This window comes from Anas acuta, chromosome Z (assembly GCF_963932015.1).
Source record: "Anas acuta chromosome Z, bAnaAcu1.1, whole genome shotgun sequence".
Lineage (NCBI taxonomy): Eukaryota > Metazoa > Chordata > Aves > Anseriformes > Anatidae > Anas > Anas acuta.
The window spans coordinates 76552139-76568866 of record NC_089017.1 but is presented as its reverse complement, the minus strand read 5'-3'; the positions used below and the strand labels follow the sequence as shown (position 1 = coordinate 76568866).

The following is a 16728-nucleotide window of genomic DNA, read 5'->3' as shown; positions in this document are numbered from 1 at the left end:
CAAGTCTGTTGAGTGAAAGGTCTCATCAGAAAATTGGTCTGAGCAAAGGTTCCCAAATTGCCTCTCTGAAGTTACGGTTTAGTATGATTTGTTTATACTTCCTCCTAAACTGACAAGAGAATTGCAAAGATTTTATTTCCTCTTCACACTCTTTAATCTTGATTTCACATTAATACCTATAGAGATTTATTTAAAAGGATTTTAATAGGAAAGCCCTCTCTATTTGGTCTTTGCCTGGGACAGACAGACACACACATGCACACACACAAAGTTAAACAGTTTCCTGCATACACATCATACCACAAGACTGCATGGCTGCAAAAGAAGGTAAAACATAACTTGAATGTAAACTGAGAATTTTAATTTAGGACTTCTTTGGTATATCTGATTAAAACACTGAGAAGCATTTAAAACACTCACCGTCACAAGCAATGGCAATGTATTGTGCTAAATCACCAGCTATTTGACAAAACACATTTCGGTCCATAAGTAAACCTGAGATGATCCAATACTCCACTACAGTTCCAAGAATTGCCTTTAATAGAGAAGCTATTTCACATCTGAAAGCCTACAAGGAGAAGAAAAGAAAAGAAGTATCTATAGACCTATACTGTATAGTAAATTCACATTGAAAATGTACCAGTAATAATACCAAAGAACATCTTCAGATAAAAGGCATATCAGTTCTTTTCTGGTGTTTCTCTCTCTGATTAAAAACAAACTGTTGCAGCCAGGTCAACAAAATTAAATATGCCATTAATGCCACACCAGTTGAGATATGGCATTAGAGAACTACAAGTTATTTGGAAACACACTTTCTAGAACACCATGCAAAATATGATCAAAGGTTACATGTACAAAGTAATTTATTTTCAAAATAGGTTTTGTTTAACTGTAAAATTTCAAGTATTGCATTTTTGCTAGTTAACCTTGTGTTTATTTAACAATTGCAGGGCTCTTAGCCTCCTTGCTCTGTTAGGATTTGCAGTTCCTAAAGGTACCATCATGAACCTAAAGCCCCCGGTGTGATTAACATATGTGCCAAAAGGTGGGTAAGGTTGTAAGGTGCTACTCTCCTGCACAGAAAAAGAACTTAAGCAGTATGTGAGATCAGGAAGCTTTTTTTCTGCTATCAAACTTCCAAAAAGACCAGCAGCTGCATTTTTAGAATGAACAGAAGTAAGGGCACTAGCATTAGCTTTTTATCCTCTGAACCTGCAGGAAAAATAAAGATACACAGATAAAGAAAGCAAAGCATATTTTCTTGAGGAGTTATTAAGATGACATGTAGCTAGACAATTTGTCATCCATGAGCTACTGTCACATTAAAATATGTATTCATCCATACTAGCACTTCACCTCACTAGTATAGGTTCGGTAACACACTGTTTCTGGTGTCCAAGTCAGTATGTGCAAAGGATAGTCAGATCTGTCTACACAACGCCTTTATCTGCCACATAGAAGTATTTTGTACAATGAGTCCGAAATATGACATTCCTCCAACCACATGTGCAACCACAGCAAATTCACAGATTTGCACATCAGTTTTGAATGTGAAAATTAGAGAAAATACATGCAAAACAGTAAGAATACATGAAGCTAATTCAACAAAATTAGCAGAGTCTACGTAGAGCCTACCTAAGGCTCTACTAGAGAATCACCGCAGATACACTACAGCACCTGCTGATACACTGCATTCCAGTCAACAAGAATGCATACTTCAAAACACACAATTTTGGGTAAGAGGGAAATTGAACCAAATATGTACTTATTGGTAAGCTTGAGACTTTAAAGAGTCACTTAAATGAAAGAGAACTTTTTTTCAGCTATGCACCACAGTCAGTGGTTTGTCTGATACTCCTTTGAGAACAAAATACATTCAGGGTTGGTTTATAATAATTTAATACAATTCCCTCAGGAGCTGGAAAGCACCAAAGACCAAAGCAGTTTGAGCTTCATCAATAAATCAGACAGACATATATGAGAACAATGGAGACTGTGACACAGATGAGATTTATTATAAAAAGACTACAAAATCATTTGCAGAAAACCTACATACATACTGCCCATACAGTTAACAGACTTTCTTGTCATTCAAGAGAAAAGGAAAAAACAGAACTACAAATAAACATTGTGTGGGGAGGTGAGGTAATCTCCGTCACTGAAAGCTTTTAAGATCTGGTTAGACAAAATCTGTCAGGAATGTGATCTTTGAGATAGCTTCCTGCCCTAATTCCTTTTTTTCTGTTCAGCTCTGCTTGATTTATTTTGCCCCTTGCTTTACTGTATCATAGTACATTATTTTAGATTAAATGTGAGATCGCATATGGAAAAAAAATTGGAACACTGGTATGGCAGGTCAACGTGATCTTTTTTTCTGCCAATATTTAAATATTTTCAAGATATATTACACTGTATCTTCCCAGAATTCAGGAGTAAAAATTGAAGAACTAATTCAAAGCATTCCAAATTTGTTTGAATTTTCTTAGTTATGCACACCTCCTCGTCACTGGATCTCAAAGCAAAATACTGGGTGAATACTTTAATCCTGTCAATAGCTATTAAAAAAAATAAATAAATTACAGAAATGCATTAAGTAAGCTGATTTTTAACAGAAGTAAGTGACGGGATCAAGGACATACAGATGTAGACTGAGGTAAATGCAGATGTTAAGTGCAAGTATTTATACTATTTATTCTTGTTTCTAAACCACAAGGCTGTATTACTTCAGCTGTGACAATTTGTGGGGAGGTTGGGAGACACAAGATAGATAGGACAGGACAGGAAATGGAAATAATGAGTGTTAATACTCCAAATATAAAGGAATAAATGATGTTCCACAAAGATATACAGTTGCAAAAGTAAAGCTGGCTGGTGGTACATTAGCTGCAGCTACCTGTGCTAGTTTAGTATATCTGCAGTCTGAGAAACACAACCCAGGTAACACCAACTGGTAGAGGCTTAGTTGGCATTCTGATAACAGTACAAACCAAGAGCATTCTTATCATGAAATAAGTGGTTCAATGTTACAAATGAGGGGAAAATGCTCTAATCGACTTAAAGCATAATCTGTTTTAAAAATATTGAAATATTAACTTATTAACAATATTTTCATTTTCAACCACAGAAAAATATAAACATAGTCATGAAAACATATGCGTACAATATTAAAAAGGAAAAAGAAGCTAGCATTTCCAACTGACATGGGAATGCTACCTTGTATGCCAAAGCATCGTTGTGCAAATAAATAGCTCCTGCTTTCAAACTCATGAGACTACATCCTCTAAATCCTCAAGAAAAGTCTTTTACAGCTTTACAACTCTAGTGCTGGTTTAAAGCTGCAGTTTTCCTGTAATTTAGTTGATATTTTTAATGACCAACCTAACATAAAGGGAAAAAAATAAAAAAGCTTCAGCAGCATTATTTTTAGAATATAAGCATAATTCTTACAAAGCTAAGTGATCTCTGTATGCAAATCAGTAACAAAGTAAATTCACAGGAGCCCGCTGATTTTTTGTTCACAAAAACAATATTAAGAACATTATATGAAAACTCTTATTCCTGAATATGAAATAACAGCTTACCCATACAAATGACATAAGTTCCTACGCTATTACCAAAGGCAATTTTGCATTATGTAAAAATACTTCTAAATGAGAGGTCTTTGTTTACACCATCATTTAGATAAATTATGTGGCTATTGGTCACTGGAACACAAGCCTTCAATCAATAAAAATTGAGAATATTCAGAAACCACTGATTGTGGCCCTATCAATTATTCTTCAACCTCTAACCAGACTTGAACCTGACTTAGTTTTGTTTCTTTATAAATAGCCAGCGAGGACGTGATTTTTGTAGGTACATTAAGAAACTATTCAAGTATCTCTCTTTTCTCTGCAAATGTGTATTTTTAAAATTCCTGCAAATAATGTACTACTGCCAAATGTAGTACTTCAAGTCACACTGAAAAGATTCTTAAAGGACTGCAGTATTACTTACAATGCTAAAGTGGGTCTAGTTGGCAAAGATTTTTCATTTTATTCACTGAAGCCTGTATGGTGCTACGCTTTGAACTTGTTCCTAAACCAGTGTTAATGACACACCAATGTGTTGCTGAACACTGATGGAACTTGTAAGTTACTGAACTTGCAAGTAGTCTGGGGGTGCTAATTGGGAAAATGTGAAAGTTTTGATGCCTACCTACTTGCTGGGGGTGCACAAAAGGCTGGGGGGAAATGCAGCCAGGACAGCTGACCCCAGATGACCAAAGCAATAGCCCGTACCATACAATGTAGTCCTCAACAAAAAAAGTTGAGGAGGGCCAAGGAGGAGGAAGGGGGACATTTGGAGCTGTGGCATTTGTCTTGCCAAGTAACCGCTATGTGTGCCGAAATCCTGCTTTCGAGGAAGCTGCTGAACATCTGCCTAACAATGAGAAATAGTGAATGAACTTACATTCCTTTGGTTGTGTGCACAGCTTAGCTTCACTTACTAAACTGTCTTTATCCCTACTCACAAGTTTTATTGCTCTTGGTCTTCCAATTCTCTCTCCCATACTGCTAAGGGGGCACTGTGTGAGTGGCTGAGTGGGGGTTACCTGCCTGCTGAGGTCAACCCACTACACCATGCTTAGCTAATTAAATAAGATCCAATTAGGTATTATTTTTTTTTCAAAACTCTCTTACTGGTTGTTAGAGTTGAGAATCAATGCTATTTCTGTGAGAAAAAGCACTTTAGTGAACAAAGGCTGTTGAGTGTGTTAGCATATAAAGGACAATGGGTGACTGTTAGCTTAGCAAACCCAGTTCCTTCATTGCTGTTTCATTTAATGCTTTCCTGAGTCAAGTACAGTCCTCCAGTGATAGAAGTTTTAGTATTCATAAAAGTTCTCATTGGAAAGCTTTTAAGTCACAGGAAAATTCATTTTAACTTTCTTACTTTGAATTAGAGAGTTATTTTAGAGATGCTTTTTAGAGTTCTTTTCTATAAGGTATAATGTTTTCAGGGTTATACAGTACTCTGAAAACTGTCTAAAACATACTTCAAAGAAAGTTTTGGGGAGTGACAGAAAGACATTCGATTCTACAAATTTATACCATACTGTAATGATACTGGAAACATGGAAGAAAGCACACTACAAATACGAAAGACAATGCAAATAAAAATTGGAATGAATCCCTTTTACACTCCTTTGTCAGACTGTATTAGGGCCTTAAAAAAAGAAAGAAAGAAAAAAAAAAGCAGCAGCAGAGATGACAAGTGTTCTGGTTCTCTTAGCGAGGCAGTATCATCATGAAAAGATGCCCTAACCGAATGGCTACTCAGTGTTACAAATAATACATGTTTGTTCCTTTGTAAATTTTAAAGTTAATTTAACAGCTGTTTCAAGGAACCTTGTGAGTTTCTGCATCAATCCTATTTACTTTTGAACTATGACACACATAGTTCACATTCCCACAATTCTATGATTTTAGCCATATATTCAATATTGATTCCAGAGATGAAGAGATAGAAAAAAAAAATCTGTGTTCTTTGGCAGTGCATTTTAAACTACAAGAATACTTTTCTTCCACCAGGATGTCCCAGTAGATTAACACAGTGATGAGTGAGGGCATTTGATTTCCTGTCACTAATTTTATTATAGTACTTTTAAGATAAAGTAAATTCCAACACAAGAAAGTAAATGTACCTGTATATATAACGACAGTCACCCACAAATGTAACCATAGTCTTTGTAGCCCTTCATTCTTACTCTTTGTTCCTGATACAGGTTACAATGGGCCTGAAAAGTGGAACACCTTCAGAGCATTTACTCCAAGAAAACCAGCAACTCTCATGCAGAATTTCAGCCTGGAGGTTCTCACTTCAGATGCTACATCTGTTTCCGGCTTGCTCTTTTTACATACTCATGTGTATCTATGTATGTTGACATACATGTATTAAGTATTTTTTTGAAAAAAAAAAAAAACAAACACAAACAAAACAAAACACAAAAAACACCTAAAACACCTAGATGAAAGGGAATATATACAGATATTTCCCCTCTCCTCTATTGCAACAAATCAGCAATCCCTTTGAATCACATAAAAAGAGATGCTTCTCACCAAATTCTGAATAGCTTAAGAAAAATTAAAAAATCACTTTTACTGCTTTGAAATGAATCTGTTTGATATGCCTCAAAAAGCATTTCATCAAATTATTTGTCTGCTTTTATTCACAGATATTTTCACAGAACAATTGCATGGAATTGCTATTTCACATTTTTTTTTCACAAAAATTACTGTATCACAATTGGCATGTTTGTGTCTTTCCATGATCTCATACCTTTATGTAAGCAGGCAGACATGGTCACTCCCTTACACTGTGCAAAAAAAAAAACAAAAAACAAAACACAATTTTCTCTGCCTATATGGATAGAAAGATTGCCTGAGCCATTCCTTTCATTTTGGTTTCTGAGTGGCCTTACATGTATATTGACAATGTGCTGCCTCTTAAGTAAGCAGTTTTTGAAAAACAAAACTGGTAACAATGAATCATACCCTTAAACATAGACCGGGGAAAAATCGCACCCAATATGCTCTATTTAATGGCATATGTTTTTATGTATGCATCTCTAGAATAATTTAAAAAAAAAAAAAAGAAGAAAAAGAAAAGAAAACAGTTCTGTCTGCATAGCTGGGGATGATCCGCTCTTTTGGCTCCTTTGACCTTTTCAGCTATGGAATTCTAAAGGGAGTCTCTGAATATAAGAAAAATCATTATTTCAAGTTCTAAACAAAACTGAGTGTGCAGAAAGCAATAATGATGAGGTTTGTATGTAAAAATACAGTATTTTGTTCTAGAGATTATTTTTGCCAAAAAATGCAAAAGAAAAAAAAACACATTATAAAAATATGAAGCTAAAGGATAGGGCAGTAGGACAGACCATACAACACTACAGATATTATCAGGCAACAGAATATAGAAACTGCTTTTTAAGGCTAGAAATCTGCACGGACATTGCACAATAATTCTAGTGCATAAAATCAAATGTAAACACAATAGGCACTTTGGCTTTGTGCTGAAAGGGCAATTCTTATATACATATATTTTCTATTGTATTTAAACATATACGAAAACTAAGAAAAAAATAAATCTAAACAAGAGGTAGGTCTACCTTTGATGTTGTGTTTTAGTCCTCCTTTATTTTTCATACATGTACTACACTCTGCCACAAGTGATCATTCTGCTTATGCAAAGAGCATTTTATGATAAAGGTATGGCTTACAGTACAGGAACTGTCAAAAGAAGGCATAGTAGGAAAAAAATATATGTCTACACTTAAACTGCACACTCAACACCAGGAAACATATGAAAGCAATCTCATTTTCCAAAGAATCAGAATGAAATCAACTGAATGTGAGCCTGCTTGGTGCTCAGGACCTTTGAAAAGGTAGGTTGTTTAAATATAAATATGGGTATAGAAGCCTAATTTTAGGCACTTTTTAAATATCTTGACCATGGATAAAAGGCAGCACTGTTTCAGAATATCTGTCTTTGATAGTCCTCAAAAAAGGTAGGAGGTCTGGCAGGGTAAGATGAGTGAAACTCTCATTATGTTTAATCCTTCTGCTTTCTTAACATAATGAAGAACTAGTAGCTATTATATTGAAAGTGCTTTTTTCTCTGGAATACTTGATTTTCTATTGTTGTTCTGTTATTGTAATGAAAAAGTGAATGAAGTACCTATTTATTCTGTGCTTTCACAATAATTTAAAAGAGAATGCAGAGACAGCAGTAAGTTTGTATTTTATGTGAGAATCAAGAAGTCAAAGATGTTTTACAAGGCCTCTAGCTTCTGAAAAGAAAGAGGTGGTATAGAGGACACTCAGTATCTTTCAGGTCAATGTCCTGCTGGTCAGCAGGTCACAGAACAGCAATTAAGTTGCCTTCAATTCCATTTTTATGAAAAGATCTAGGGAAGATACCAAATGAAACTAAAGGACTTGGGAAGAAATTGGGGCATTTAATAAAACAAAATAATGTTTATCTGTAGAAGACAATAAAAAAATGTTTTCTTAGCTCTCTCCTTCCAATGCTGCCTGAATACAATCACTGTAAAAGAAGATAATCATCTCTTTTGTTACACCTTATTGTTTGACAGGATGTGTTAAGCTTGTGTCCCTAATGACTACAGTAATACCTGCTGGTAAGGGCATATGAACATCTGAATGTAGCCAACAAGCTACTCATGACTCGTTTCTTCTCTACAGATCAATATGAGAATCTTATGGATCAATTCATTTCCTTTAGTGGAGCAAAAACCAGCATGCTTCACAACAAAAGGCAGATATAACAAGCAGCTGTGATACTTACATATAATTCCTCACAAAGGAATGAACAAAGAAATGTCTTTTAAAAAATATGTCAGTCTTCATTATTTTAAAGCATAAAATTCATACTCACATCATTCGTTCTGTTCAATTCTCTATGGGAAAGTATGACCCAATCTGCTAGAATATTTATGTGTTTGGTGAAAAGCACTGAGGTTTCGCTTCCCAGCCAAAAGGTTTTCAGAAGAACCGTCTGTGGCATTACTTGCTGGTGCTGTGAATTGGTCTCTTCAACCAAACTGAAAAAAAGAAGCAAGTGAAAAAAACTAAATTCTTTATGCCACTTTGATTACTATAGTTACTAGACAGAAACCTTATCTTCTGTCAAAACATACAAAGGTTTGGCAATTTTTAAGTATGGAAAGATCAGACACAATTTCTGATGAATAATAAGTAAAATAATGATGACTATTACAGTCAGACTGAAGGAATTCTAATACTGTGCTAATATATAAAGGCTGCCAGAGCAAAACCAAGACTTTTTTTATATTTCATAAACTAAGGAAAGATAATTATCTCCCTAGTGAAAGGTAACATTTAATTGATTTTTTTTTTTAATCAGTATGTTCAAAATACTGCTTGTCTAACTTATGGAATAGATATGGAAACATTGCAAAGCTAAAAATGTAGCTTTACGGGCAAAATTCAATGCTTACTGAAACTTGTAATATAGTGAAATAATAAAGCTGTGAAAAGTTAGTGGTCTTAAAGCACAACTAGGAAAAAACAATGCCAATTACAATAAATAAACTGAGAACTGAGAAATATAAAAAAATGTTAACTAATATCATCTCTGTGAAACAGAATATTATCACAGGCATACAAAAAATCAGGATACATCCTGCTGTAGATACAAAAATCCACATTAAATTGTGAAAAAGTAATAAAAGTGTTATCCTGTAAAACCCACCTTTTTGTCAGAAACTCTACTTCAGCTTTTACTAAATCAAAGAAAAACTTCAATAATGTTTTGTGAACTATTCTCTGTTCATCTGCTTTTCCTGAATCCGGGGCTGCATGACAAATGATTTTACAATAAAGGCAAGACCTGAAAAATAAACACCAAAAAATCCATTTGTATGACAGAAATGATAGTCTGATTTATTGGCAAAGAAGGCAACTTTGACTCTGGACAATTTTGATGAGGAAATGCCTTGCTCCCCAGCAACATTTATCATTTTAAAGCCAAACTTTCTGGTTTTAAAGCCACATTTTCTCCAAAGACTTAAAAAATTTGTAACTGGGGCCTTGTTTTGTAGATGAAAATTGCGCAAACTAAATAATTTAACCACATTTTCTGTATATTTCTGTCCCACTGATTTACTGATTTTAACAGAACTTCTTGTAAATCCTTTAATTATGTGGCAGTCTTGCAGTATTTCATAGGCTTAACATCCATCCTATAAACAGTTCAGAAACAGTTCACAAAGTTATTTGACAGGAATACAGTTTTTGGTCAAATGTAGTGCTTGTCTGACATGATAGAGATAATTTTGAAGTAATGTGTGCAAAATTTTACTTGCTAGAATTTTGACTATTGGAAAGAACATGCACATACACACAAAAAAAAAAACAGATATACAACTGCTGGGTATCCAGAGACTGCCAAAAGGTAAGAAAGGATAAAATATTTTACATATTTTCTCATATTTAAATTCTCTTCCATTAAAATGGCACAATGACATGTTCCTAATCAAAATTGTTACATGTCCAATTATGGTGATTCCAATACAGCGATTCAATGCCCTTGAAGCACATAGTTACTATGGTCTACATTTACACGCTTCTAATCACAATTGTACCAAACTATTTAAATATTACTTACGATTTTATGACAGTAATAAGAAGTGCTGGTTTTGTTCCAACTGTGTGAAGAATTAATTTATGTTGATGCAAGTTACAAAGAATGAGTTCCTAAGCTAAAGCATCAACAAACTTGCCAAACAGCTATATAAACTAAGTCCTGTATTTGTACATGTATAGGAAGTTTATGATTAAAATCAAAATAGAACATGAAGCTTCATGCTTGCCAAGACAAGACTGGGCTTTGCCTCATAACTGCAGATATATTTGTGTATGTACATATATACATATACATCAGAACAGCAATAATACATAATCGCAATTTTGAAAAGTTTAAAACAAGAAATCATTCTTCAAAAAAGGAGAACAAACACGTCTTTCTGTTCCAAGATACACTTCTACCTGTGACCTAACAGATACCGAAACATAGCAGAAGTCCAAATCTCAGTTACAATTCTAGACATTCACATACAGTTAACCTGTTCTGGTGAAGATGTGACTTCAGTATAACAGCATTACAAGCCTCCTTCTCTCTCCCCAGATTTGGGGAAACTTTTTATCTGGAAGAACTATTGCATCTAATACAACATTATTTTTTTTATTTTTTTATTTTTTTTACCTTACAAGCATCTCTACAAATGACCACGTGCCATTCTTACAGATAGGACACTGAAGAAAATCCAAATAATATCTTAATGTAGATGGGGATTTCCAAGGAGGATCACATTGGAGAACAACGTACAAAACATGACGAAATTTAGCAAGAAATACTGCATCAGTATTTCCCTGTAACAAAATAAGAAAAAACTATTAGCTATAAACTGGCCAAGTATACAATATGATTCTCACATGACCAAAAGGAAAATTAAACCAAGTTACATCAGTGAATCAACAAGCTATTTATTGCATAAATGGAAGCAGAAAAAAACAAAACAAACAAAAAACAAACAAACAAAACAAAACAAAACAAAAAAAAAAAAACAGAATTTACAAACAAACAAACATAAAAACAATTAAAAACAATTGCTCTAGTGTGGTATTCCAGTTGAATAAATCACTGCTTAGAACAAACCTTTTCTATTGAGCTTTCTACCTGTTGCCTACAAAGTTTAAAAAAAAAAAAACAAAAAAAACTAACTTGTTGCACAAGGGCTGTTTCTACAAGCAATGAAAAAACTCTAGGTTGGTTCTTTCACAATATTTAGACTCCCACATTCATAGTTTTTGCAAATTAATAATAATATTTTTAAAAGTATTATTTCCTTTTCAGATTGCAGTAATCCTAAGACATTGATGAATGTGAAGTGTTAATGCATCACTTAAAACTGTAAGCATACTGTCAGAAGAAAAGATAGTATTTCTTGCTTTAATACTTATAACACTATAGTCTTTTCTAATACTTTAGCCTTCAGCTCTTACCAACAGGACATGTTCTAGAAGAGAATGAAAAAAATGCACAGGAGGTAGAGAGTACTTCTGAACAGCTGCAACTTCTGAGATTACATCAGGTAATAAATGCTCTTCAATTAATCCTTCAAATATGCGCCAAGCAGTTCCAGACAGGGTGGTATTTTTAAGCTAGAAATGAGATATCTTCGTAAGTAAAAGAGCAGCTTATGAACTAACTTACAAACCCAAGACAGAACAAGAACTAACACGAAGTCTCTAAGTAAAATGTTAGCAATATAATAAAATGGAAGAACATTATAAATTACAACAGAACTTATTACTTACTTATTGCCTGATCCAGTGAGCTGCTGCCATCTAGAATGGAAATACCTTCACCTTACTGCTTACGGCTTTCATTAACAAGAAAGTGCCTTACAGAGTGTGCCTACCTCCTAGGACCATCTGAATGCATTTACCTTTTTAAAAAACAAATTACAATTCACACACTCCTTAGCTTGTCTATAATTTATTCTGAAAAGGTATGCACAAGAATAAGTGTTAATGCTTCTAAACGTGCAAAGTACACCCTACAACATATGACTGGAGCAGTAAGATAATCAGTATCAGCAAACAGCTAACAAAAATTGAACAAAAATGTAAAATCATAAAATACATCATTTATAAACTTTATAAAGCTACAAACCATGTAACAGTTTTATCTCCCTAGTGCTGCTCCTATTACTATGACATGTCAAAGAAGCAGCTAATGCTACAGATAGTACAGGTATTGATCCCAGTGGACTTCAAAGCTCTGAAGATCTTCTTAATGGCACAAGACTTCCTTCTTATTCTGTGCCACTCATGACAGTGAAACACTTAATTTTGCAAGCTTTCAGAGGGCCTGGAAGAATCTATAATGGCTTTCCTGGAATGCTGTATCTGCCCTGTAATTTCCCTGTTATCGTCTGTACTCTCAGCTTTCAAAAACTTTATTTCCTCTGACTACCAATATCAAAGAGGGGATATTGAAGATCTCAGCTACATTGCTATTTACTTACGTCGTTCCTCTAGTCGAACACAAAGCTAAGATGCATAAGCCAGTTGCAACCATACTGCTGTTAGCTTGTGTTTTGAAACCCAGCTATTTTGTTTCAATGTATAGCCTGAGATTCTGGTAAACTCAAGGAAACTGGGATAGGGAGCCAGCCACAACTGAAAGAAGCAGAGTCAAGAACAGTAGAACACCGAGCTGATAGAAGTTAAACAATTATGTAGATTTCTTAATGCTTTAGTCCCTTAACACCTGGTAGACTACCAACTCTGCCAAGAAACTTGGCTCCTAATGCATAGTAGGCAAAGCAACATGAGACATTCTATCAATTGTTTCAAAATTAATTTAAACTAAAATTAACACAGTCTTCAAGTCCAATTGTGGTTTGAGGTCATGGAGTATACTGCTATTAGCAAGAATTTCCAAGAAATGTTTTAAGAAGAAACAAAAACATCAAGACCTCAGATCAAACCTGAAAACAACAAGAAAAACTTCTGAAAGAAATGACAATCATTGTTAAATCACAGCTAAGGTCTAAGTGACTGAGCTCCATCTTAGCAGCATTTAGTTTCTCAGCAAATGTTACATTTCTGAGATCCCTAAGGCTTGCCATTGCTATATTAACAATAAATAAAGATGCTCACCTAGACAATTTTCTTTTAATCAAATCTTTGTGCATCTGGCATTTGCAACTCACATTTATTTCAATTTTCTCATTCATATATGCGCTATTAAAACGTTCACTTTATTTCCTTTGGAAATAATAGTTGCATTCATACTTTTGTAATGCTAATTATATGCAAACAGTACATCTAAGGAGCAATCCTAAAGTGTTTAATGGCAGTCAAAGAACAACTCTGTTTTCTAGACTTAAAACATGTGAAGATGACAATATATTGTGCAGGGACAAGCATGTCACTACTGGCCCTCATCTGGTGATCGTACCAGCACATCTATCTATATTGTGACAGGAACTTATGTTTCTTAAGAATTCTGGTACTAGATGTCATCATCCATGCATTATTTAAAAAGTACACTGAACAACAACAACAACAAAAAAACAGTTTTGGGAGACTGTGAGAGGCCTTTTGCATTACTTTCAGGGCAGGAAGGAAGAGGAGAACAGGTTTTCACCTTTTTTGGAAGCCATAAGGAAGGATGACAGAAAACCAATATAGTGGACTTTCTGCAGAATCCAGAGACACCTTTTGTAATGAGGGCCTTCAATAAGCTGTGTACAAAGCTGTGCTGGCTGGCATTCTGGCTGGAGGAAAATGCCAGTTTCTATGGAGCACTGCTAGGAGAAGCATTAAAATTTTGAGCAGAAACAAATGAAAATGAAGGTCCATAGAAAAGAAGTTGTGTTTTATGTACCAAAATGCAAAAAAGACAATATAAAATAATAACAGGGAAGATGATTGATAGAACCAGCAGAAGCAAACTGAGATAACTGAATACAGTACAGTTCTAATCTGATAATTTAGTTTGTAGATTTAATTTTACTTCCTCTAGACTAATAGAAATACTTATTGGAGCTATATTGGAGCTGTGTTTAACAGCCACAAATATACTGCCTTTAGAAGAAACATATCAAATTCTAAGGCTAGCAACAGATACTCCACAAAGCAATAAAAGATGGTGTCAGGTTATATTTCAGAAAATAATTAGAATTGGGTTCAAAAATTCCAAATTTAAAGTTCTATCATCGTTAAGAGTACCAAATAACAATTTGTTTTCAGAAGTGTTAAGAAACCTAAAGTTTTATTTCCCCATTAACTCACTAACCAAAACATGACTATTACAACTGTAGGACAATGACAAAGGCATTTTGGTGCTTATGTTTAAAAATATTTTTCTCTATCCCTATTATATCAATACAAAGGAAACAGATAAAAAGATAATTCTGTGTAGACTGGGACCTCAATTACACACCAAGCAACTATTTACTTAGTATGGTTCACAAAAATGAGTCTTCAGCCACAGAAGAAATACACAAAGGTAACACATATGCTTTAAGTTTCCCATTTTAACATTTTAAATAATAAAAGTTATCATATAAAGTACAATAGCTCATAGCTAATATGTAAAATGCTTTTTAATTACTGAGATGTAACATTTCAACAAACATATTTAAATAATTTATTCTTAGTGTTATATAGAAAACGGAAAAAATTTGAAGTATTTTTTACTTAAGAGACTTTACAAAAAGACTTAATTGGTGCTGACCTATACCTGATTTATGGCATGCATTTGTCTTAATGGGAAGAAACATGATAACTAAATAGTAACAAAGAAAAATAAAAGTCAAAGTAGTTATGAGAATAGGACTGGAAAATATGATTTATCCTACTTGTAATCCATACTTTGGTACACTCTGAAGCATGCATGATGATGCTTAAAGCTTATGCTGATGTACTGCTTCTTTCTATGGTGAGACAATCTTTAGCTGAAGTCTGTCTCTACTAGCAAAAACATGAGAACTGCAAAAAGCAGAATATATCTTTTATACTTTAATATTTCAAAAATACATAATTTGAGTAGTTTGTGACCCTAAAGCATGCTACGGCATCTCTTCTTTTTTTAGGTTATTAACAGATAGTGCTCTCTTAGCCAGCAGTTTTAAAGGGTTTCTTCATAATAAGAGGGTGGTACTGGAAGCATCATAACAATGAATAAATTCACTAGTACCTGAATGATGTTCTTTAACTTTTAAATAACTTTATTAGACTTTTGGATAATGTAAGTATTTTAAAATATCTATCCAATAGCTAATTTGACAATAAAAGTATATTTACTTGACTGCATTAAAAAAAATCCATAAATGGAACATGAGTCTTAAAAGAATCCTTACCTTTGGATTATTCCACTGGTCTTTATGAGCAGATTTATGTTTAGCGGACTAAAAAAAAAAAAAAAGGAACAAAGGGAAAAAAAGGAAAAAAGGAAAAAAAAGGTCAACCTGTACACTGGATACCAATAAACAATGGTCTATAAATACTGTATTAATTTTTTTTTTAAACACAGTAAAAAACAAACAATAAGCATAGCAATCTATTTGTAGTTCTTTTTAATATTTAGAGGGCAAAATTAGGAAATAAGGGATCAATGACCTGAGAGGAAAATAATATGAGCTTTTTTTCCTCCTCAGTTTTCCTGTTATTTTCTGCTTCTTTTTCATGCAGTTGTTACATAATGACAGTTTGATTAGATTTGATCCACTTAACCATTAAAATGTATTAGTGCTTTCAGGTTTTCTATGGCAAAATGCAAACTCGGGATACTCCTTGCAAGTTGCTTGTAATGTGATGATAGTAGGTGCAAAAATGTATTACTGTTACATTTGGTTACCTAGTGTTATGAGCTTAATAATATATTTTATCAGAAAAAGTCCTCAGGATTACGATTATTCTATCGCTCATAGTAGTTTGAGGGAAAGACAATCCAATAAAAAGTGCTACTGTTATGTGGTTACTTTGGCTTTGGCTGGGAACTGGGAAAAGTTCCATCAGAGTAGCTCACGGTGTGCTATGATGGATTTGTGACCAAAACAGTGCTACCCACAAACAGTACTCACACCAAAGCTTTAGCTCTTGCTGAGCAGTGCTGGCATATTTGTCAAGGCCAGTTCCGCAGGCTAGGAGGACGCAGCCAGGACAGCTGACCCCAGCAATGGTCTATACCATACGACAGGAAAAGCTGGGGGAAATGATTCTGATTATCATGGCATTTGTCTGCCCAAGTACCCATTAGGCATGACGAGCCCTGCTTACCTGGAAATGGCTGAGCATCTGCAGGCTCATGGGAGCTTATTTTGCTTTGCTTGTGCCCACAGCTTTCGCTTTACGTATTAAACAGTGGGTTTTTTTTGTTTGTTTGTTTGTTTTGTTTTTGTTTTTTTATCTTAACCCACTGGTTTTCTTGCCTCTGATTCTCTCCCCAGTCCAGCTGTGGGGAGGAAGGGAGCTGTGTGGGGATCAGCTGCCTACTATGATTAGCCTGCAATAGTCCTATGCATGAGAAGTTAAAGATAGATTTATTTTTTAAAGGTCCGGAGGTTATGGTCTTGTTAAAATGTCACTGATGGGAGTATTTGACGGTGTATGTGTTTAAGCA

At 34.3% G+C, this 16728-nt stretch overlaps 1 protein-coding gene across 3 annotated transcripts in view; it reads right to left on the bottom strand.

Moving 5' to 3' along the window:
• Nucleotides 1-16728, bottom strand: part of SLF1 (SMC5-SMC6 complex localization factor 1) — a 41179-nt gene that overhangs the window by 14906 nt on the left and 9545 nt on the right. For all 3 annotated transcript variants that reach the window (XM_068667716.1, XM_068667717.1, XM_068667719.1), the window contains 6 exons: nucleotides 15467-15514; nucleotides 11595-11753; nucleotides 10795-10961; nucleotides 9283-9420; nucleotides 8446-8611; nucleotides 421-568 (listed from right to left, as the gene is read on the bottom strand). In XM_068667716.1, the coding sequence (XP_068523817.1) occupies nucleotides 421-568; nucleotides 8446-8611; nucleotides 9283-9420; nucleotides 10795-10961; nucleotides 11595-11753; nucleotides 15467-15514 (826 nt within the window). The remainder of the gene's footprint in view (nucleotides 1-420; nucleotides 569-8445; nucleotides 8612-9282; nucleotides 9421-10794; nucleotides 10962-11594; nucleotides 11754-15466; nucleotides 15515-16728) is intronic.